This window comes from Trichosurus vulpecula, chromosome 7, assembly GCF_011100635.1.
Source record: "Trichosurus vulpecula isolate mTriVul1 chromosome 7, mTriVul1.pri, whole genome shotgun sequence".
Taxonomy (NCBI): domain Eukaryota; kingdom Metazoa; phylum Chordata; class Mammalia; order Diprotodontia; family Phalangeridae; genus Trichosurus; species Trichosurus vulpecula.
This window is the reverse complement of record NC_050579.1, coordinates 238,675,554-238,701,573: the sequence shown is the minus strand read 5'-3', so window position 1 is coordinate 238,701,573 and position 26,020 is coordinate 238,675,554. Positions and strand designations below refer to the sequence as shown.

The 26,020-nt window shown below is 32.5% G+C and overlaps 2 protein-coding genes across 3 annotated transcripts in view; one reads left to right on the top strand and one right to left on the bottom strand.

The window, feature by feature from the left end:
- SUPT3H (SPT3 homolog, SAGA and STAGA complex component) overlaps nucleotides 1-26,020 on the bottom strand; it is a 706,568-nt gene that overhangs the window by 631,076 nt on the left and 49,472 nt on the right. The gene's annotated exons all lie outside the window — the stretch shown is intronic.
- The window catches only part of RUNX2 (RUNX family transcription factor 2), a 276,455-nt gene continuing 257,168 nt past the window's right edge, over nucleotides 6,734-26,020 (top strand). Inside the window, exon 1 of the mRNA XM_036767513.1 lies at nucleotides 6,734-6,791. Coding sequence (XP_036623408.1) covers nucleotides 6,734-6,791 — 58 coding nt within the window. The remainder of the gene's footprint in view (nucleotides 6,792-26,020) is intronic.

Genomic DNA, 26,020 nt, shown 5'->3' with positions numbered 1-26,020 from the left:
CAAATTAGGTACCTTCCACAAATTATATCTATGTATCAAAAAGTTAGCTTTTTCAGAAAATGAATTTCAATGTTGGTTGTTGTTAAATAAACTAAAAATTCCTCTATCAAGGCTTGCTTTTGGTAATATTTTAAAAATACATACCCAAAGAGTAATGGTTACCCCTGAACATATCAAAAGTGATATAATTAAAGATAGACATGTAAGAAACTCACTCATGAATTCTTTAACCTGGAACAATTTTGTACTGTTGAACTAATTTGGAAAATAAGTACATTAACTGAACAGAAACAGTGACAAACTCACGACACCATGAATTCAGTATACTACTGCTTGAATTTTAAAGTGTCTATCTTATAAACTTGATTATGACTGAAAACAGAATATTTTCTGCAAAATGTGTAAGAGTTTTACAAATACAGACCTAAATCTGCAATTGCCATTACTAAAACAAATGAAAAAAAAAACTATAAGCAGAAATGAAACTGGCATGCAAATGAAAGGACTGTCAAGACATATATTGCCTAAAAATAAGCTTACAATAACTATTTTAAAGGCTGTGTGTGGTCTCACCCATATATTTTGGCAAGATGCACTTTCTCCAACCACAGCTAGATTCATCCAAAAGCAGTGGCACTGGAGAGTCTCTGTCTCACCTGTCAAAGTTGAAGAACGTTGTTCAACAGACCACCATGAGTCCATGGATAGGATCCATAGTCCTACAGCTGTTCTTGATAAGCGTTCTCTAACTAAAGAAAATACTTCAAAAATTTTCTACTGTTAAGAGAATCATCCTTAATACACATTCATCTGAAAACAATGAAAGGCAAAAATGTAGCCCCTATGCAAATAAAACATTTTTTTTTATTTTTATGCTGGAATGGCCTAAGGGGTCAGTTCACAGCCTTAAAGTTCTTTTTAATCCCCTAATAAAATGCATATACAGTATATATCAATTCAAAAATTGAGCTTACTTTACTTCCTTTAAATCTCAAATTCTGCCGAATCACAAAGTTTATCAGAATCAACAGTATGTAAAGTTTTACAAAATGATGCTACTTGGAAATGTACTATACCCAATTTTTAAAAGGGCTACATTAATATCTTATCTAGCTACATTTTAAAAGAAACATTCTGGCCTATTATTATCTCTCTTGAGGGGCATGGGAAGGAGAATGGAGAGGACCTCAACTAACCTGGAAACAGGTAAACTAAAATGTAAATAAAAGCAGAAATCAAGCAAAGAATAAGAGAGACAAATACTCATACATATGTCTCAGTGGAAGTTCACGACCCCCCAAATTAGCAAGAAATTAATGTAAAAGAAACATTTAAAGGAATAAGAGCTTTTGAAATTCAAGTATTTTTCAATGAATATGATAAAATATAGTACACTGTTTCAACCACACCAGAACCACACCATAACACAACTTGCCACATAGAGTAAAAAAGCAGGACCTTCTTGGACTCTATCCAAGAGGGTTTAGTAAGTACCAAAAGTACCTCATTATAAGACAGTCTCAACTAAAAACCAGCTCTACAACAGGATCCTAAAGGACAGAATTAAACCAGGCTCCAGTGTACTATGATGGCCCAGAGATTCAGTTATTATAGACGATAAGGACAAAAGCTGCAGAAAGAAACATCAGTTTCACTTTTCGCTAGATGTATTTAGTATGTTAACTAGCACAGTTATGATATTATTTTCTTTGGTTTTGTCAGTAGCATGTTTGAAATAAATTTTATTAAGTGGTAGTGTATGTAACATTGCATTGTGGGTAGTAGTTTCCTGCTAAAGCCTAGCCACATCCTCAGCTGTTATATGAGACAAGTTTCCCATATTTTCTGCAAGATTTCTTTTTTTCCTGTTTCAGAAAATTACAGAAGTAGTAAAAATTATTCTAATTGTAAGCAGCACAGATTATACACCTACTTTTAGGAAGTTTGGTCTATCCTGCACATTTAATAACTGGCAGAGGAAAAGTCAAATAAAAATAAGTGCTGGTCAATAAAGTGTTAATGAAATGATAAATGAAGTGTTCCAAGTCAATAAAAAGTATCTACCATCAATTTTAAGTATTAGAATGTTAAGAAAAATTGGGTATATGTATTTTATGTTCATTAAAATTTGCCCTTTTCTAATGCTATCTGACAAATGAGTCTTAATATCTTAAGGCAAAATGAGGTACACAACATTGCTAATGATTATAATTTATGCTAACTACTTATTACTAAGGATTAATGTCACCTTCACCTATAATTTAGTCAATCTTTAAGAGGTATATTTCAGTACTTAATAAAATGTTAAAACAGTACACAGCAAAAATGCATGTTTAAATTTGAGTGAACTATTAAAAATGTTAAGTAGTCTCCAATTTCTACATAATATACCTAAGAAAGGACAAGAACAGGTGATTCTGAAAACTGGGGAGGAAATAAAGTGATCTATCTATAAATCTAGTTACATCAACAAAATTTTAGACTTATATTTATTAGTTTTACTGAAGACCAACAAAGCAAGAAATATGGCCCATCTAATCAGCAGTTTCCATAAATGACCTATGGATAATGACATTTTAAATGACTTAAGATAAGAAAATTGAATACTTCTTTGTTTCTACACTTTAAAAATTAAAATATCAATTAAAATGTATTTCTATTTAGTGGCTGAATAACATGAAACAGATGAATTATTTAAAGTCACTATTATAAGGCAGAATACGGAATAGCAGAAAAAAATCTGAACACATCAAATCATACTACATAAATGTCACCATACTAACTATGTGGAAATGATAAATTTAGAAATGTCAGTGATAAATTAAACCCTAGATCCACATTTGTTTTTAACCAAATAAATAAATGCTTGTTTCGTTAAAACAAAAGCCTCTGTTGGTAAAATTCCCAAATCATACGTTTTTGATGTTCCTTTCAATTTTATAAAAGAAAAGATCAGGAGGCTCTCATAAGGTATAGCCATATACTGCATCCCACAGTGTGACCACGTAAAATTACACTATTAAAATATAATATCTTTTCACAGGGATAATCAGCTGCAATCAAAAATATAGCTAAAATAGCAATAATCATAGGTCTACTTAGCATTTAAGCATTATGACATGTAATATTCTATTACTTCCAAATGTTTTGCTTTTTTAAAAGAAAAATGCAAGCCATCTAATTCTGACAAAAACATATAACAGATTCAAGGGAATGGAAGAGAGTGACACTAACATCTTTACTTTTTTGTGATTTACTTCAAATTCAAAGCTATACTTCATGTCTGTAAAATTAAAGTATATAATTTATACAGTAGATCTAAACTTGCTACTTAGGCATACCAGTTACCAAAATATTCCCAAAGGAAGAGGAGTTTTGTTATTTTTTTAAATAAAATTGAACTGTGGTTTTCAGTTCTGATTTTAAACATAATACTTCATGGATATAAATCTGCAATCAAGAGATTTATTTGCACAGTGACTCTTTTCAGAATTCATCTTTTCATCATTATATTTAGCAAAATTTTCCTAATGAAGCAAGCCATTAATTGTCAGATTACACAAATAACTGCTTTTGTCATTAAAAACCCATCACAATGGAAAATGCTGATCAAAAGAAGATACATATTAATTTAGAGAAAGCGCATATAAGTACAATAAGCACAACACACCCAAAATATATTAAAGCATGCTTTGGCACTATTTTGTCCTTTGTAGAGTTTGATGGGCCTCATGCAAAAATGAAATATCAAAGAGATATATTCAACAAATATTCAACAAGCATCTATCAGGTTTTGATAGATAGTACTGGTATTATCCTAAAGAACGCCCACTAGATGGTCATTACAAGGAAAATTATGCAAGCAACCACATGACACAGTAAGTTTATTTTTCAATGATCATGAAGTTTACCTAAGACTGAAGACTATATGTCAGTGTAAGGGTCCAAATTATAAATGTATGAGGGAGGAAATAATGAAGGGAGAGAAAGGAGGTAAGAGAGAAGGTAACAAAAGGGTGGGAATTTTTTTTGTTGTTTGTTCCAAAGTAAGTCAATGTTTCAAGTTGTATGAGATCAGAGAACCTCCAATCCTGATGGAGAAATATGAAACTTGTTCAAAAAAATTATTTAGCATTACACAACAGTTAAAGTTATTTAATCATTAGATTATGTCATTATTACATGGGCAAAAACGTTTAGAAGTTCAATGAGAAATTCACAAACTATGACAAAATCCTCAAAACAGTTTTTTGTCTCTATTAGCTGCCTAGATTATACCACTATACTTTGCTTATGCTAACCAGATAATTAAATATTTTTTGTTCTTTTTACGTGAATAACTTTATGATAACTTAAAGTTTTCTCCTTTCAAATAAAATAAGCATATAGGTATAAGAGCCCTACTTTAAACAGTATAAAATGCTTCTGGTTCCCTAACTTTGTTAGTTTATTATGAAAAGAGAAATAGAAATTTAGAAACAAATATAAACAAAAAATATTCTAACATTTTCCCATTTTGTGTGTCTGAATATGTCTTTTATCACAGTACCTTGCACACATTAGGCACTTAAAATGTTCTTTGAAATGCTGAAATCACATTTCCATAAACAAATCTCAAGAATGTGTTTATACCCTTTAAGGTGATTTAACAGATAATGCTCTGCTCTAAAAGAGTATATAGATGCATTATATATTTAGCTACAGTTAACTGTAATATTCACATGCATTTCCCCAGACCTCACCCCATTCACTATACACCTAAAAAATTTACTGCAGATCACAGTCTCCACCCACTCTCTCAGCATTAACTTTATGCCACTCCTAGTTAAAATCACACTAGGAAGAAGTCTAACAACTAGAGACATGCAAATTCAGAGTGGCATGAATAAATGGTGAAAAATGCCTAGAAAATTGGACTGCTCAGTTTTACAATTTTTGCTGAAAAATACCCCATCTCTCCCAACTGATGAAAACAGGAAGCCCTATTCATAAATATAAAATTCACTGCCTATGATATATAATCATCCTAATAAGAAAATGAGTTCTACACATACATGTCCAAAGGGGCAAAAAGGAGATAGTTTCCCAAAGATGTTTCCAATTTTGTTCTGAATCAGAGTTAGCAAATCGAGACGACTAACACACTCTGTCTGTGTGCATTATTCCTTACTACACACAGCATTTTGTAATTTATTTCAAAGCCTCCATTATAAACAAAAAAATACAGCTTCTGTTAACCCACTCCATCCTGAGCCTATAAAATCCTGCATTATACAATCTAAATGACAACATAAGTGTTTTATCTTACATATGTATAAGATTTCCTATCAAAGAATCTATTAAACAGTAGAATAAAGCTGTATGAAGCAACATGTGAGCAATTATATTTAAATCAAAATCATTACTATCATAAACTAATATAAACAATCAAAATTTTAATGCAACAAATTCAGTTCTATACTCTATTATCTACTCATTTTATTTAAATTTCATAATTTATATAACCTTCAAACTATTCAGAACTTATCAATAAGATACGGCACATCATATAAAAAGAGATGCTTAATTACATTTAATTTTCTTTTTAGAAAGCTGCCATATAGTTTTGATGATACATAAGCTAGACAGACATGATTTAATATTTGTAAAAGAATCCCTAGACTAACACTTCCATGACAGCCAATTACAGCACAAAACACAGCCCAGCAAGTCTGCTACCAGACCTTAGGAAAGGTAAAACTTCTTACAATGAGTTACAGATTCATAAGTACAAGAAGACAAGAAGAAAAAGAAAAACAGAAGGAATCCAGCCACCCAGCAAATATGAAGCAGACCCTAGATCGTGATACAGTCCAAAGATGTAAATTATTGTAAATCATCACTGTTGTTCAGAATTTCACACAGTCACTTGTGCCAATTTTGCTCACTTTTCCACAGACACAATAATGAACTAAAGAGAAGAGGCAAAAGAGGGGGAAAAACCTGAACTGCAGAGTAGAAATAAGAGTTCTGCTCTACATATGCTTTTACTGTACAGGAGTTTGGGCTCCTTCAGCATTTGTACTCTCTCCAAATCCCCATGAGTCACAAAATTAAAAAGCTATATCCTTCTGGATGCCAGGAAGGGCCTTACCACAGACCTTTTGTCAAAAAAAAAAAAGGGGGGGGGGGGGAAGAAAGAAAAAGAAAAGGAAAAAAGCCACAGTGGTAGGCAGTCCCACTTTACTTTGAGTACTGTGAGGTCACAAACCACATGATTCTGTCTCTCCAGTAATAGTGCTTGCAAAAAAAAAGGAGTTTTAAAGCTTTTGCTTTTTTGGATTGTGTGAATGCTTCATTCGCCTCACAAACAACCACAGAACCACAAGTGCGGTGCAAACTTTCTCCAGGAGGACAGCAAGAAGTCTCTGGTTTTTAAATGGTTAATCTCCGCAGGTCACTACCAGCCACCGAGACCAACAGAGTCAGTGAGTGCTCTCTAACCACAGTCTATGCAGTAATAGTAGGTCCTTCAAATATTTGCTCATTCTCTTTTTTGTTTTGTTTCTTTGCTTTTCACATGTTACCAGCTACATAATTTCTTGACAGAAAAAAACAAATATAAAATCTATGCACTCCAGGCATACTGTAAAACTAAAACAAGGTTTGGCTATGGTTTGTATTTTCAGTTTAAGGCTGCAAGCAGTATTTACACCAGAGGGTACAAATCCTATCTGAAAAAAAAAGAGGGACTATGGCATCAAACAGCCTCTTCAGCACTGTAACACCATGTCAGCAAAACTTCTTTTGGGGTAAGTGTTAACAATATTTTTAAGTTCTAAAACTAATTTTGCTTGTCATCAAAATATGAACCTGTTAAGTAGAAAGGTCTGTTTCTTAAATAAGATATTTGATTTTAGGGATAATGTACCAGGATACAAAAAAATAAGTAGACACGAAATGTAGTTTATTACATGGAAAGCTGGAAAGAAAAATAATCACTGTAAATCTTTGCATTTGGCAATAGGCATATCCATTTGTCACTTATCTAACTCACTGAGTAATGACTGAAGCTAGAAAATAGGAAGTTCCTTAGATCAAGATGATAAGTTGTCTAGAGCTACTGAACTGAAAAAAGACATTATAAAACATTAGAACACTTTTATATCTTACCTAATGCTTTTAACTAAGATTAGCCACTAAAACTAGCATGTTAATCAGATGAGAGAGAATTATCTGACCTCTGACAGGACCCCGTATTTAATTGAAATTTCAAAAAGAAATGCATTTTTTGCCAAAAATATTCTGCTGATGCATGATCTGAAACTACTTTATAATACACTTCAGACAGGGAACTAACTCCTGTTCAACAGTTATCAGTTTAGCCAGTATCATTAATCTGCATTCATTCTTTCACAAAAAATGGAAATATTGGCACAAATACTCACTCTACGGTTTTATATAAAAATAATCAGAGCATGCATAAAGTTTACATCGCTGCATAAATATAATGGAGATGCATGATTATAAAGGAAAAGAAAGGAAAAACCATACAAAATAATGCCTGAATTATAGTAGCAGCTTTAAGAGTTCTGTATAACAAGAGTGTCGCTAAATATTGGCTTAGATATTCCGAACAGTAAACACAGATGTCTTAAAAAAAAAACTCCATGCAAACATGTAAATAATTCTCCACATTTAACTCTCCATATACATGCACTATATATATTAAAGAATATTGGTATTTGCAATAGGCAATAAACACTAAACATTGTACTTTTAATCTTAAGTTCTCTGATCTGTCGAAGTGATTATCTTTTACTCTCAAGTAAAATAAAGTGTCATCAGAATTACAGAGAAAATCATGATAACGTATCATTTAAGCAGTCTATATAACTGGATAGGCTTGAATTGAAGATGTGATGAAATGTCAGTTTCTCATTAACATTTAATTATAATCCGACATATTACAAGATTATAGTTGATAAGGTCTGCAAAATTACTTCATCATCTGACACAGTCTGATAAAGTATCTAAAAAACTTACAAGATTTTCTTTATGATGTCCATGATGTTCCAACTAAGAAGAGTTTACAACTGGTTTTTTTTTTCACTATTTTTGAAAATGAAGAAAAGGGAAAGATACTAGAAATCTTTTCACAGTGTATGCCTGGATTAGCTTTGCTTTGTAACATAACTAATGATTGGAGTTTCCTTCACTCCTCCTACTTCACACATTTTAACTGGCTACTACTTAAGGATCAGTCTTGGTGTAGGTCAGTGAATGAAAATTAAATCCCTTTTAAAAAAAAAAAAGCTTGATCTTAAAGGATGGGGGAAATGACTTTATATGTTTTACAAAACTTCTAAATTGTGGCATAGATAATGTCTATAAGGAGTTTTACTGAGTTACTGTATATAAAATCTCACAGTGATGATATAGGAAATAATCCTTTGAAATGGAGAGAAGCTATACCATTTCCATGACAGAAAACTATTACAATAATGAATGTTAACAAATTCAGGCTGATCATATTATCCTCAGGTTCACAGGAGAGAGTATTGCTTACATGAATGGGAATTTCTCCTGCTATTAATTCCAAAAGAGATCAACAGATATTTACTTTGTTAAAATAATAATATACAAGTCTTAATTGCTTCATACACCTATTTCAGATCTCTTTTTTTAAACCGTATCAAGTATCATGTTGGAAACACTATTCTAATTCTATTCTGAGCAACATATTAATATTATTAATAATACTTATAGCATCTATACAAAGAACTACACATATATTATGTCATTTGAAAATAAAATTAGGAAAATTGGGCTAATCTAAAAATATATTTATTGAAGAAAAAGTTTGGGGTTTTTTGTTGGATTTTATTTTTTTTTAACTGACTGGAGAGTCCTTTTGTTCACCATTTGAACCAATAATTATTTCCTCATCATATTTCAAGTATACATTCAATACTTTCAAAACAATGAAAATAAAAGATAAAAGTGGCATTGGATTACTCAGAAGATTCTCTTTTTTTTTAGGGGTAGAGGAGATTAAATGTTACAACCAAGTTCTCCTTCATCTTCTATAACTTGGGCTTTGTTTTGTTTTTGGAATTATTGGGGCTTGTTGTTTTTTAAGTTTTCCAATGAACTAATATGCCAAAAGAATTATATGTAGGTGGGACAATTATATAAAGTTATCACTATACTTTTTAGATGAATTTCTACATTCTCAAATCTATTCAAATGTGCTAATAAGTTTACTTGTACCTCCAAATTCTATTATCATTAGAATGACTTCTTGAATTATCAAGAATTATGTACCCTAGCTTAGTAAAGAAAGCATTCCATGATATATTCAAGACAGCAAAATAGCACAGGCCTAATCAATTGATTCATCTCACGTTTTAAAAGTTGCACAGGATGGATAGTACCATTTTTTCAGATAACTGGAAGTATGCCATTTATTTCAAATATAGTCCAGAACCTCATTATTCAAAGTCTATCAGCTACTTACAAGCAACACAAATGGTATGCAATAGCAACTTGAACAATGCTGATAGAAGATTAAACATGATATTTCTAATGCATATTTCTGAAAACCTCTTTAAAAGATTAAAATATTAGTTTTTATAACTGACTATAACTGAACTTAAAGTAAGTGAACACTAATTTCCAAAACAACTATAGTAGTCCATCTTCCATTATGCATTAAATTTTTAGTTTAAAATTTTAACAGCTAGAAAGTCTCATAGCTTTCATGCTAATTAGAATACTACATTCCAAAACTCAGGGAAAGGAAGTGAAAATGCAAATATGCATTTTCGTGGTCTAGTAAGACAGGGAAAATTACTATTAATATAATTCCCAGGAGGTTACCCTATAAGGTATTTTGACTGTAATAATTAAACTCAATTTTATAAATATATATTATATTTATGAAAGATCTTGCTAGATATACTTTGAAAGAGTCAGTATTCCTTTCTCTTCACTTTAGTGTATAGCTTATGATAGTCTCTAACTCATATGAAAGGCATGAAATATGCATGATTACATCATAATACATTCTAACTGTTTTTAAAAGGACAAAATACTGATCTATTCAAGTACTTCCTTTGAGCTAATCACTGATAGTATGACTTGTTTAAATCAGTCATGCTAAAGTTAAATTCAGTAAGATAGAAAATGTTCCAGTTAGTTAAAAGAACACTGAAATATTTGATGGTTAAATAAACTGCAGAGGAAAAAAAAAAACTAACTCATTGGAGGCACTAAGATTTTATCAAACACATAGGATTAATCTTTATTGAATAGAACCATTCACAAATCAAAACTTACTACACTTCAATTCTTTCAAGCAGCGCTAATCAATTACAAACCTTTTCTAGTGCTTCAAAATTCATGTGCTTTTAATTTTATACACTGGTGGTCTAAAATACAGTATTGGGGCTGAGCTAATGTATCACAACTTTTCTTTTTTCAATAAATATCCATCTAGAGGTTTTCTTAAAAAGGGCTGCTCATATGAAAACTGTGGTAATATTTTTATACTGTACCTCTTTGTTGAAGCAAAAGGTTAGGGGTTACCTAAATACCTCAACTGTATATACAAAAAAAGGAAAAGGTAAGTATTCACATGAAAAATCCAATGGGACTGGATTATTTATTTTTGCATTTCCTATGATTAATGATGCACCAGTGCATACTTGAAAACAGAAGTCAAAATAGGGTAACACCTCAAATTCCTTGCCAAACTGTACAAATATGAAGCTTCCGTGCTGCACTAACTTGTGTACCGAAATTGAAATTCAGTGACTAAATAACAATATAATGCAAAATTTCCTAAAAAGCTGTGAGATTTCATATGTTTTTAACCAAACAGTCTTAAGAAGCAACATTTACGAAAATAGTCCCTTTGAATAACTGTATTATCAGACGAGCTGTATTATATATTAGACATAAATAATTCATTTGTCTCACTTTTGTTAAAGAGTCAAATACCCAAGGACTCAAGTGAACATGCCAAAAACCTTTTTTCTGAGAGCACTGACACATTAATACTTGCTACTTTTTTAATATAAATGTAATTCTTAAGTATTAATGGTCATTCACTTGGTAAAATATATTATTGTGTGTCAGCAACACTATACTTAATTATAGGTTGGGGTTTTCCAGTAAGGAATTTTAAATGCACTACATTTTCCTTCTACAATAATTAATACTATAGCTTCTCTTATAGATAGGATAGTTCCCCCTTCCCAAAGAACATAAGCAACTGAATGCACTTCAGTAAGAATTACAATGAAGTACAATGTTTACGACACACTAAAGAAAGAAATATTTCTAATTTAGATGCCCCAGGAGTGTAAAAAAAACTTAAAATATTAAACATTTCAGGTTTTATGGAAAACACAAACCCTATAAAAAGGAAGTTTCATATACTGAAAATACGTATCTTGATATAGTCTATTCTAATTTGAAAAACAGATTATGGACTTCAATTGGCCTAGGAGGAATTAAAACTTGCTTTATTATGACAGATGCATTACAATATGAAAAATAACAAGGAAATACTTTTCCATGTGAATTTCATCAAGCTTAAGGAAGGTCGACCACAATTTTTGTCCCCTCAAAAGCAAATACCCACAAAAAAGCTATATATACTCCATTATTACCATTTGGTCCTTAAAAAACTTATTAAGAAAGGGAACAGCTATTTATCTTTTGTACAATATTTTGCACTGTGTAGAATATTTGATATTCTTTTTTCTTTATACTGCTTAATGAAGGATGAGAAATTGAAGGATAGAGTGGTAGAAGAAATGTAAACAGGATATCAAATACCTCAGGTGTTCATTTTCAATGGAGGTGTTAAAACTTAGAATACATTTCCTTTCATAAAAGTGTTCTCTTTTTACAAATAAATGTTATCACCCAATATATTTTGAAGTAGATGCCCACACACATGCATTTTTAAATGAGCTGAAATATAGTTACTAATGCATACCTGACTACTCCATTTTTAAGAATGGTTATTTATACAGCAGCTTCCTATACTTTTATACTTTTTAATTCTCGTTAGTACAAGTAGTCAATGTCCTTCACAGAAGCAAGTATCTTAACCAAGACAGTAGCTGTCCCACAGAGATAACCAAGACATTTATTTTGGCAAAATTACTTTAACATTTAAATTATTCCAAATAAACTTCTAAGCAACATCGTCAGATATTTGTGTCTTTTAGATATGTAGATTTAAAAGTAACTACACCATAACACCAAGTTTTAAGCAACTTTTATATTACTCTGACTTGAAAAATTTTCCGTGTTACATTTATTCTCAGGAAAGTTATTTAGGAATATTTTGGCCAAAACTTTAAAGGCTATCTTTTGTTTAATAGTTGTTATGTACATTTTAGGAAATTTGTATTCATTTGATAGGTAGAACTTAACAATAGTCTTTAATTTCAGCAAGAGAAATAACTTTTGCCATAAAAAGTAAAGAATTTTCATCTTATACTCAGTGAAATGAACATTTTTACTGTTTTTAAAAGCTAATCTATTAGAACCATCCAACTAATCTCATAAAAATTTATTCACATAAAAAGGAAAAGTTAAAAATTCAACATCTTAAGATATATGTTTGAATTTTCTCCTGAATTTATGTGAATCGTAAGTATGCCAAACCATTGTTTACTTATCCTTTGTGGTCAGATACCCAACATCTAAATCCACTTTGTGGTTTGGTAAAAGAGAAAGACAGAAAAGTTGACAGCCATATAATGTTTTATTGTTTTCCAGGGGAAAAAAAAAATTGCCAAAATCCCAATGACAATCAACAGTAAAATCAACATACATTTTGTTTTGAAAAGAGATATGATGTGAGATTTTCTCAGATAAATGTAATACTAGTATACTTTATATGATAAAATATCTTGCCAAGTATATTCAACTTGAACTTCCTCTGTGCACCAATCTAGCTTAAAATTTTTATTAATAGCTTAACACATCTATGTGTTACATAAATGTATATTACATATCTACATTAGAGCTAAAGAACCTGGGCTCCTATCTGTAAGCTAAGAATAATTTACTAGTAAATTCATGAGTTCTTCTTCCAGTTCTTTCATTAAATTATACAAGTTAATCATATCTTAGAGAACTATCAGCTTATGAAAATATTGACTAACAGTAGGAACTTACTAGGAAAAACATTCTTGAACAACTACAATGACTAAATTCAATTGCATTATCTTCCCCTAAGAGGCAAGTAATTACAATAATATATTAAGATTTTAGATAAAATAAGTTATTATACTTGACAAGACTAACTACATGAGTGTAATGAAAATGATTAATAATATTGGCCCAAAGTTCCAACCTAGTTTGATTCTTAACATATATGTTTTCTGTTTGCATTCACATTCTATGTATTTCTATACTAAACATCATAGGCTCCAGAGATATATGTTACAAAGAATTGAAAAATAATTATATTCTGATGCCACATGAGACTCTGTTAATATATAGTTCATTTTAACTATTTTTTTAAAAAAATTTATATTTCCTCTAATCATCTGAAATTTCCAAAATGAATCAACAATCTTTCAAGTATGTCTACTTAAAAATGAACCCAACTTTAAATAATAATAAATTACATATACATTCTGCTGTAAAATTTGCGAAACACTTTATATATCTCATTTGAGCCTCGTAATAATATGTTTATAGGTACTGCCACATGGAGCATAGAGTCTCAAAGTCTCAGTTTCTTTAACTGTAAAATGCAGAAAATAAAATCTATAATATATGCTCCACAGGGTTATTGTGAGGCTCAAATGAGATAATGTGAATAAAATTTTAAAGTCCTATGTAAATGTCAGTTATTATTAACTCCATTTTACAGATGAGGAAACAGGCTCAGAGAGAGTAAATGTCTAGCCCATGGTCACACAGCTAACTAGTGTCTGAGGTAGCGTTAGAACCCAGATCTTCCTGACTACAGATCCAGCATGCTAACTACCCTACAACTCAGCATCTAAAAACATGAACAAAGGCTAGAGTTAAGAAACTCAGTAGTGAACTCATGCTTTAAAATTTTTACTGCATTGTACATCTAGTCAGTTCTACAAAGTATCTCAATGCATCATGAAAAAAACATATGTAGCTTTTATTTAATTTTGAAGTAATTTGTTCCTAGAAAATGGCCTCTTTGATGTCCAGAACTTAACAAACTCCTTTCATCCGTATGAATAACTGCATTATAAAAATGGTTTCATATAAAAACTCCTTAAGAAATAGCAAAAATATTACGGGTAAAGGGTAAATTTCAGCTTTATTTCATAAACATGTTTTACCTCAACTATAAATCTACTAGTAACATATGTTAACTTTCATCTTGATAATCTCTGTTTTCAAAAACTGGTTTTCTTAAAAAAGTGATAACTGCAATAGTGTGACATACCATCCCCTACTGTGTTCAATGTCAAAGGATTTAAATGATCAGCATTGAAATATTTGATTTTATAAGATTTTCATTGAGGAAATGACCTGAAAACAGTAGTTTCCTAACAATGAAGACACTATATTGTTTTTACAAAGGAAAGCAATCTAGTGAAGCTATTCTTGAATTTCTGTAAGCTCCTCAGTAATGGTTACCAAAATAAATTCATATTTTCTAAGTTGTACACACACACACACACACACACACGCACGCGCGTGCATGCGCTCTCTCTCTCTCTCTCTCTCTGTTCACCACATCTTAATCTCACCTTTCTAAACTACCTGTGCTGCAGCATTATTCGTTAGCATTACTGTATAAAGATGGCTAGAACAGACATAAATGTTCACATTTTCCCAGCTTTTTAAACTAAGCCCAGCTGTTTAAAAATTCAGAAGACACAGACTAATACTTTACTGACATGTTTATTGATAACATCAACTTCATTAATAGAAATGTTAATCATAGCTTGGTAGGGTAAATCAGTTGAGCCCATTAGACTTCTTTGCTCATAGTAGGTGCTAAACAAGTATACAATGAGTTAGTTTACTTTAATACTAAAAAGAACAAAATGTTCTTCCAATTCACAAAAACATGCCTGAGATTTAAATGGTAAAAGAAAAATATTACTTATTGCACTCAATATGACTAAAAAAAAGAGATAAATTTATATTTCAAGCATCCTTAAAAAGCATATTTAAAGTCACATAGTTACATGCTGATTATGAACTGAAGTTTCTCTTCATTTTTTCTATAATTTTCTCTGAATTTTTATATAGTGGTCTATGTACAAAGCAACATACTTTTAATTAATACTCTTTCAAAATTTTAAAAACAAAAATCTAAGTTCATGCTTTTAAGAATGTTAAAAAGTTCAAATAGGTCCTTGTATATTTATATATATATATATATACATATATAAATATATATATGTAATTTATGTAAAAATATCTTTGGAGGAAATAATTTAACCCTATTTTCTAGTTTATCATTCAAATATAAAATATTAAGGAAAATGTGCTCCAATAAATACAACTCTGGGTGTACAATAAAATGTGATGTAATGTAAAGTCTTGCTTTTTGTTACAAATCAACAATCAAAATGTTATCAGGGCAAATAAGACATGCATAGTAAGAGACTGTCTTAATACAACTAATTAACACATATAATTGAGAATGTGTCTATATTCAAAAAAAGTAAGTGGTTAACACTGAGCTTTTATAATTACAAAATATAAACAATAATCACTAGAAGTTGTTACCCTTAAAGTTTTAAAATTGTTCTATGTTAAAATTCTGCTTCATACATATCTTAGAAATAAATTCATTAATTACTACTACCAGTAGGGGTACAGGGTAGCATTTTTAAAGAGTAATCCTAAAAAAAAAAAAATAGCTTGGTCTTAAAAACATCAAATGCAGAAAAATCAGTGGGAAAACGCTAACGTGTATTTAAAACCAAATATATAAAATGGAGCTCCATATTGCAAGAACATTTAGCAGCTGCTTCAGTACAGGGTATATTCTAAGTGCATAAGGACACACAGAGATTTTTCCAATAAACCAGAAAAACATACTTTGAAAATTCATGCTGGTCTTTTTAGCTGCCCAAAACAACAAAATAATCATTGCTGAATGACTACTGCATTTTCTTATATACCCATTAAACTAAAAGCACCTAACTCCTAAATTTGGCTGCTATGGAATTACTTTCTTTATAAATTTTAAAATTACCACTCATTCAAAAATGGCTTCAAAGTCTTATGTATTACATCTTGTCCTGTACATACCTGTTTCTTATCAATTATGGAAGAATCTTCAGCATTCTGGTAGCCAAAAATAAAAATCCTTAAATGATTTACTAGAGAATACAAAATATGACATGAAAGACATAATATGTACAAGGATGTTTTGAAAAGTTCTAAAAGCCGAGAAAAATCTGCCTGACTTTTTTTTAGGCTGATAGCATCTTCTAGAATGTCTGCATGGAGCAAGCAGCATTTAGTAAGCCCTTTTTGCTACGCCATAATGATCCGATCCAGAAACTCAAGGGTACCTAAAACAACGGGCTACCTGTTCTAGCCATGCTTAGGAATGTGGCCAAATCATTTTTATTGATTTAACCTTTATAGGAATGCTACATATCCTCAGAGCAAAACATTTCTAATGTATTTATAATATGATACACCTCTGAAAAGCCATGAAAAAAAAAGGCTAAAAACAAATACACCCCCTCTACAGACTCTGGTTGTTTTGTTTTCATTTTGTTTTTTAAGAGTACTAACTGACCATACTACTCAATGATCCTATTTGTGAAAACTCAGTTTAGTATGAAGGATTGATATGATTAGAAATAAAAATGCATTCAAAAATATGTACATTTAAACATATTCTAGTTTTAAGAAAAGTGTGACAATGCTCACACCTTCAAGCTCCAAATATCCCTTTCATACTTGAATTAGATATTAGTCATGTAACTTACAAACATATCAAGCTTATACTTAGAGAATTTACAGCCCTTACTGAACAAACTAAACAGCACTCTAGTTACATTTAGAGAACTTACAGAGAAAGTTTTGTATAGCATATCTCTTTAGCTTTCTGCAAGTAGTACATTTTAAATTACTTTAGCGGCTAATGCTGACATTACTTATATTTGCCAAACAATAATTCACAATATTATGCTTCCTTACATTATGGCTCACTGTTAGTTAATTTGAACCTCACCTCTAAAGAGGTCATACTTTCACTGAAGACTGTTCTCTCAAATATGGCAAACAACTCTTGAGCATTTCCAGATGTATTACTGAAAGAAGGGTAAAAATCAAAAGCAAATCTTCTCATAGGATGCTGAAATTGTTAATAAAAAGTTTAATAGAATAAGACTGTACTTACTATTTAATACTTAAAGTATGACCACATAAACTTGAAATTGGAGCTCAGTACAGCCCATTTCAAATTAAGAAGGCTGTGCTAGCTATAAGGACATAGATTTCAGGTAATTAGGAATAGGTAAAATTACTTTTTCTAAATTGATAGATTGTTGGGGACTATTGCAAATGAGAACTGTGACTTCATAACAAATAAATTACACCAAAACGATATAATTCATAGTGTTGTGGGTTTGGAAGTATATAGGCAACATAAAATATTTTGTGCTGTCCTTTAAAAAAAGTATCTTTTTTTCTCCTGTTCGGTACAAATTTGAGTTCAAATGAAATATCTGAATGTTAATGGTTATCAAATATTTATTAAACACCCAAGTCAGCTAAAAGTTTTACTAAGTAATTGGGCATCACTCTGTAAGAGTTTAACTCAGCAGACTATTCAGTCAAAAAGTTAAGTCGAAAATTATGAGAAAATACAGAGATATAAAAATCAAATATAAATTAGAAAGTCATACTTTAAAAGCTTTTGTGTTTTACTTGGCTTGCATTTTTCTAAGAAAAAGAAACTCTTCCCACTTAATGAAGACAGGATTAAATTTAAATTAACATTTGAAAATTAAGACCATTAGTTTAAAATGAGTAATATTACCTTTTTATATTTCAATGTACTTCTAGACTAACAGAGTAACACAAATAATTGTAATTCTTTATTAAATAAGACTAGTACTCCCCAATCTCTTGCCAAAATGGCAATAACAACTCACATTTATGATGATGCTTTAAGGTTTACAAAGCCCTTTCCCTACAATAACCTTTCAAAGTACATAATATAAGTATTATTATCCCCTTTTATGGGTAAAAAAAACAGACTCAGAAAGGTTGAATAATTTTCCCATGGTCACAGAGTTAGGAAGTTTCAATTGATCTTTAAACTCAGGTCTTCTGACTCATGTCCACTGCTCTTTCTTCTAGATTGTATTGCTTCTACAACATTATCACATACACACGCACATGGGTGCCCATGTCCAAAATTAAAATCATCTTTTCTTCCCTCTTCCTAAGTTCCATATTACTGTTAAGAGAACCACCATACTCTCAGTCACCCAGGCTCACTATCTGTCACCCCAACTACTCATTCTCTCTCACTGCCCACCCCTACTTCCATATCTTTTTGAATCAATTTCCAAGGCTTGTTGACACTAGCTTGAAAATACCTCTTGAACATATGCCCTTCTCTCCTTTGACTCTTCCACCACCTTGGTTGAGGCCTTCATCATCTCACACCTGTATTGTAATAGCCTGCTGATTAGTCTCTCTGCCACAAGTCCATTGATTGAACATTCCAGTTCATCACATGTTAAAGTAGTCTTCCTAAAACATAGGTCTGACCATGTCATTTCTCTAGTCAGTGAACTCAAGTGGTTATCTATTGCCTCCAGGATCAAATATAAAATCCTATTTGACTTTTACAGCCCTTTGTAATCAGGCCCCCTTCCTACCTTTCCAGTTTTTTTTCACCTTCCCTCCATATATTCTGCAATCCCAGTGATGGTGGCCTCTTTGCTGATCCTCTCCCATGACACTCCAACTTCCAATGCCCAATTTTCACTGGCTATCCCCCATTTCTGTAATTCTCTCCCTCTTCTTCTTCACCTCCTGATTTCTCTGGCATCTTTCAGGTACCAGATAAAATGCCACGTTCTACAGGAAGGTGGGCATTTTCCAATGCCCCTTAATGTTAGTGTCTTCTCCCAGTTGATTGCCTCCAATTTATGTTGTATATAGTTGTTTGCAGGTTGTCTCCCCACCACCCCCTCTCCACTGGACAATAAGAGAGAGTCCCTTGAGAGCAGGGCCTGATTTTTGCCTTTCTTTGTATCCCCAGCTCTTAGCCAGGTGCTTAATACAAATTGGACAAGTAATAAATGCTTGTTGACTTGACTTAAAACATAGAAAGTAATGAAATATATTCCATTTTTAATTTAATAGGATATTATGTGATCTAATATACCTCTCATTTATTCCTGACAGTAAGGAAGACAAAGAATAGGTCAATGAAAGCAATTAATATCCATATCCTTCACTCACTAAACATTTGCAGGAACTATTTCCAAGGAGCAAATATTTTGGGGTTTCACTTCCTCTCTCTTCCCTCCCTCCTCCTCTCCTTAATGAGCAGTGACATGGACAAATGAAAAGTATTAGAAAGGAGAAGCAGGAGGGATAGACAATCCAATAGGATGAGAAAAATCTGAATGAAAAGCAACAAATTTTTTAAGGATTCAATATCTACCTTCTAAGAAATATCTATAGGTATATTACTGATCCAAATAAGTCTGCACATCATAACTGTCTAAACTAACTTGATATACTCTGTGCTAAATATTCTGCCTGCCACACAGTATAACATGATAATCTGTGGTCCATTACAAATTATCTTGGAATAATTATATATCACTTCCAAATATAAATGCATTCATGGCTCCATTTCTGCTTTATATTAACTTTTTATGCATTAATAAATCTTACAGCTAACAAATTATATTAAAATAACTAACTATAAAAAGTAATTACCATTTCTGTCCTCTTGCTATCCTCCTTTCCCTCTCCCAATGGCAAATCCTTGACTGCTACAATCCTATGATCATAGCTAGAGCTCTACCAATGCGAAAATGCCCAACATGATTTGATTCTGGACTTACTTTTGCATACTAAATACAATTTTTGCCAACATATGGAAAAAGAAATGAGTGCTGAGGTGAGAAGGGATTTAGAAATGGTCATATGGGCCAGACTCAATGAGTGATTAATAGTTTAATGTCAATTGGCAGAAGATCTCCATTGAATTACCCTGCAGTGGTTTGTGTTTGGTCCTATGTTGTTTAACAGTTCCATCAATGACCTGGATAAAGGATTAGTTACTTGTTCCATCAAATTTACAGATGGGACAAAACTGATAGAGATGGCTAATCCAAAAGGATATTGACAGTAAAGCCCTGGGCTGAATCTAAGATTAAATTCAGTAAGGAAAAATGTAAAGTCTTACCCTTGAGTACAAGAAAAATCAACTTCAAAAGTACAAATTGGGGAGGCTACAGTTAGATAGTATTTGTTCTGAAAAAGATCCAGGGATTTTTAGTGGACTGCAAGTCCAATATTAATCAGTAGTATTATGTGGCAGCTAAAAAGCTACTGTATTCTTGCACTCAGGAACAATATTTCCAGAAAAAGGTGACCTCTCCACAGGATTCTGACTTTGTCAGGCCTCAGCTAGGGTTATTTTATTCAGGTCTGGGCACCACAGTATAAAGATAATAGTAAGCTGGCCAATGTCCAGAGAAGGGTGACCAGAATGAATGGCCTTGAGTCCATACCATATCAGTCATCCGTTTCATGTCATATCTTTGGTTAAGTAACTGAGCATGTTTAGCTTGGAGAAGAAAAGACTTAGGGGGAACAGGATACATGTTCTTAAGGGACCAGACAGACTAGTTTCTTTTTACCTCAGAACACAGAAACAGGAGCAATGGGTTGAAGTTGCAGAGGGGCAAATTTAGGCTCAATTTCAAGAAAAACTTTCCAACAGTGAAAGCTGTTCAAAAGTGAAATGGACTGCCTAGAGAAGTACTGAATTTCTCCTGGCTGGAAATCTTCAAGCAGGGGCAGAGTAACTACTTGCTGAGTATATTACAGCAGGGATTCCTTCTTGTACATGGATTGAACTAGAGGGTCACTAAGATCCCTTCTAACTCTCAAATTCTTTTATTCTATAGTATGGTGAATATAATAGGGTGAACCTTTTAGCCTGCTTGTTGTTAATAAGCAATAAAAACCCTTAAAAAAGATTAAAGGGAATATATGATGAGAGAAGGGGAGAATCTGTAAGACTAGATTCTATTCTACAACATACCAGGAAAAGAGAAAAGTCTTCGTCAGATATCGCACATGGTGGCAGGGAAAAGATGATAGGAAAGCCAGTCCATAGGGCTAATAGGAGAAAAGCAAAGGAATAACTAGTAAACTATCCCAGAATTAAGAGGTATTCCCTATAGTCTACATTTTCAGGTGACCCAAATCTCACACTGTTTATCTTGGAACCTTTGTACCCCCATTGAAAAACACAGTGACTGGCATGAAAAAATAGTTATAAATGCTTGTTGACTGATGGACTGACACACCCCTACCTAAAAGCCTCCATTTCTGCTACTTATTCCAGAGTCTCCAATGCAAATCTTCATCCCTGAACCTCTACAACGCCTACCCTTAATTACCTCTCCTCTGCCAAAACTCCCCATCACCCTGGCCTTGTTCCAAGCCACCACCAGTGATATGAGTTGACGGAGTCTTAATTCCTACTACCAAGTGAGAAAAGTAGTAAGAAAGTCCCCAGTACTATTGCCAAAAGGCCTAGCAGAGGTATAATTCTGGCTTTCAAAACTGTATTTTCCCACAGAAACTTGTATATGTGGTGGATCAGTTTTATAGGTTTTATTAATTCTATATTTCACATAGGTTTTAAGTGAAATCGGTTCTTATGGTTTAATCTATACCAGCATATAGAACAGAATTATGGGAACATGTGTTCTTGCTACAAAACAATAAACAAAATGACTTTTAAAACAACCCATTCACAAGGGTGCGCTGCACATAAATACATACTAAATGAGGAAATTTATAGACAGTATAGAATATGTAGATATAGCTATTGCTACATCTAGATGTTGCTGTAGGACAGTGAGACTGATTTGAATTTAAAAGAATACACCCAAATTATATATCCAAAAAAGGACTGTCTCTTTCAAAGAAAACAACTTATGAGGTTTTTTTGTTTGTTGGTGGAACTACTATGATTTCATTACTATAGGGAACCCTCGGGTAAAGAAACATCCTCTACTAAAGGAATTCATCAACTATTCTGAAACTTACGTTCTTAGAGAAGAGACAAGGCACTGAAGTCATAGCTTGCACAGAGGCACACAGTGACTATGTGTCAAAGTAGAACCTGAATCCAAGCCTGGCATGCTGCCTCTCAGGATACCCATATGTTCCAGAAATGAAGCTACTTGTAGAAATGTTTCAAACTTCTCTTTTAGAACTCCCTCCAGCTGTTTATAAGCCACATAAAGAAATGACTTTTTTTTCACAATTACACCTCATTTTTTGTCTTAAGATCACCATCACCCAGTTTGATCCCACCTTCTCCATTAGACCTAGATTCAAATTATTTTTTTTTAAATCTACTCTCAAAGGACAAAGATTTGACATCAATAAAAATTTTATTCTGCTTCAGGCCTAGAAGGCAATACCAAAGTTCCCAAAATACTTTCATCAAAGGAAGAATTATTAGAATATGTATACCTTCCAAATGTTACTACTTTGAAATGTACAACTCCTTTGAATGTGCAAACTCTTATGTTAGTTTAAATCTAATTTACTTCATTATTTTATTCATATTTTACATATGTATATTTGTATGTATATACATAAGCAAATGTATTCAAATATAAACATTCACTAAAGAGTGTTAGTGTGTGTGCATGTATATCATGTGTATATAAATATATATGCATGTGTTTATATGTATAACATGTACACATGAACATGTGTATCTATATTTAAGATCTTACTTTAGGTAGATAAATATACTGACTTAAAATAAATACAGACACAAATATACACACCACCAAATTAACAAAAAGAGAGACAAACTTTTCCAAGTGCAGTACAAAGTTTTAAGTGAGACATGTAAGGATCTTGAAAAGAAGAGAGGAAATAGGTGTCTGAATGGCACTATCAATAAAGGAAGGATGTACTAAGAGGTAAACAGGGTCACAGGAAAAGAGGTTTTTGATTTTGTTTTGAAGTCGGAAGAGAACTCATATGTCAGCTATTACATTTTGTTTCATAGATGAGGAAACTAAAGCCCAGACAAATGAAATGACCTCATCAAAGTCACATGGCATATAGCAGAATCAGGATTTGAGCCCAAGTTACAACTCCAATTCTAGTTCTCTTTCTACTCTCCATGCTCCCTCCCATAGCCACCCACCTCCTCCTTCCCCTCCCCCCCAATACACACACACAGCTTTAAATTTAACTAGGGACTACTGAAGTGAATTTTGAAGGTAAGGCTCCTAGTGATTTAAAACACTATGCCAATATGCATACAGTACAGATTGAAGAATGATTTGGATATTCATTAGTCTAGTCTGTCACTAAGTTCACTGATATAATTAAGTGTATTGTTAATGTGGATAAAGTAGAAGGAGTGAAAACTAGGAAATCTCACTCACACACACACACACACACACACACACACACACACACACACACACATATACCAGTTAATGTTACAGCTGAGTGGTGTATGAAATTGGCTTTTTTTAAAATTAAACAATACTGAATGAAGACTTAACAAGCTGACAGGGTATGGTCAGAGGGCTTGGATTCAAATTCTGCATCTGATGCTTACTGCTAAGTGAACTTGGTTGGGCGAGTCACGTGGTCTCCATTTGCTGAGCTGGATGTCTGTCTCTAAGACAAGGGCAGTGGCCTGGATCTCTTCTGAGGCCTTTTCTGACTCTCTATGATTTGTAATTCTACAGTGTGATTGCAAAGTTCAAAAAAAAAAAGTGGCAATGCTTCCAGCAACATTGGAAAAGCTGGGAAAGTGGAAAGATTCTGTCTTAGTCATTAACATCAGGTCAAAAACATGGTATTATTTTAAAGGTATAGGAAACTTTTTCCATACCAATGCTAAAGTAGGTACAACAAAGATTTTCTTTATGCTCCAAATTGAGCTTTGAAATAGGAAACCATTTAAGTAATTTATTTTGAACTGATTTTCAAAGGGAGAAAAATGTTTTAGGCATTATTGGATCTTTTACAATCACAGTTTCCTACTCTTGCCTTTTCCCTCAATTACTAGAGACAAAGTAAATCATAGTAATTGGGCAGACAAATGTTAAATTTAGGAAACTATCATGCTAGAACTCTATTCTAAGTTCCAGTTAAAAAAGAAGAGGGACCTTCACATGAAGCAGCACAGCATAGCAGAGAGTGTACTTGAATCGGAGTCAGGGATGTGGGCTCAGTTCTCATCTCTGATACCAGCTGGGTGACCTACAGCAAATCACTTAACCTCTTATGCCTCAGTTTTCTCATATGTAAAATGAAAATGATAATGCCACCTCATTCACTTGTTGTCAATAAATAAAGTATCTTACAAACTCAAAAACACTATATAAATAATAACTGTTTTTAATCAATAATATACTTGATATTAGCCCAATAAAGAAGTTATAAAACTCATACTTTCACCATTAGGTTTTATCATATTGTTCTCAAGAGGACAACTGACAGTTTTCCTTCAATATAGACAAGGATATTTTACATGTCTGTTACCTTAAATAGGATACTCTTCTTACTCTTACAGCCTTATTCCCCATCCCTAAAACATACTTACCCTTAACCTGTATATGTTATCAATATTTTGCTATCTACTCACATGTCGGACTATTAGATTTGAAAATTTGGCTATCTGCAAGATGTATTAAGAAAAATACAATGTAAGGCCTGCAAGGGAATTTGATGAATATGTAATCAGGGAAAAATCAAAGTGGTTAATTTTAAGCCATTAAGCTGGTACGCAATGGGTTATTGGACTTTGGTATCATTCTGTTCTTTCTGTAACCTGAAGCAGACATTTTCCCATTCAACGGGAACATGTTTAAAGAATCAGGACCTGATAACCTCCGTGTACATTGCTAAAGCTGCACTGACCACGTCTTTCTCCTTAGCTTTTCTTTACTTAAATTCCATGCTGAATTAGTTATTTCTAATCCCATTTTCTAATTTTCTCCTGAATGACCAAAGGGCTTCTACTAATTTCAATCAAAAGATAATTCTTAAAATGGAAAACACAATGGACTTGGAATCAAAGGACAGCAGTTCAAATACCACCTCTGCCACACCCTACCTGTAGTGAATCATTTAACCTCTGTTTATCTTAGCTTCCTCATAGGCAGGTGCAGATTCTTAACTTTTTTTGTCTCATAGACCCCTTTGGCATTCTAGTGAAACTCATGGACCCTCTTCTCAGAAAAAGGGTTTTTCAGTACCTATGACTATAAAGAAAATCAATTACAATTATCCCTTCCACATCGTGGGGGTTAGGGACACTGCACCTCACAATCTGGAAAAACTGTGTAAATTTTTTTCTTCCCTTCATACCAGACAAGAAGTCTGAATTATTATGGCATTAAAAAATAAAATATGTTAATATTATACAATACTATACATATATTTCATGCATTTCTGAGTTTCCAAACTTTTTCTGTGTCATCTGATGGCCTGTGTGTGTCATCTGCAGCTTTCTCAAAACTCCTAAAAAATTCCCATTTAATTTCTTATGCTGACCTGTGATATACGGAAACTGAGGTGGGGAAAGTCGCCATGTGGAAGGGATAACTGTATATTCAAAATGACAAGTTTCTAGTTGCCAGGTTAAGAACCCTCTCTCATACGTAAGTAAGGGATACCTCTGCCACCACCCAATAACTATCAAGGCCAGGACTAGCCATTTGTACCAAATCATACTGTTTCTTTTTTGCTCCTCTCATTTGGGTGCTAGTGTTGTTTTTATCTATTAAAA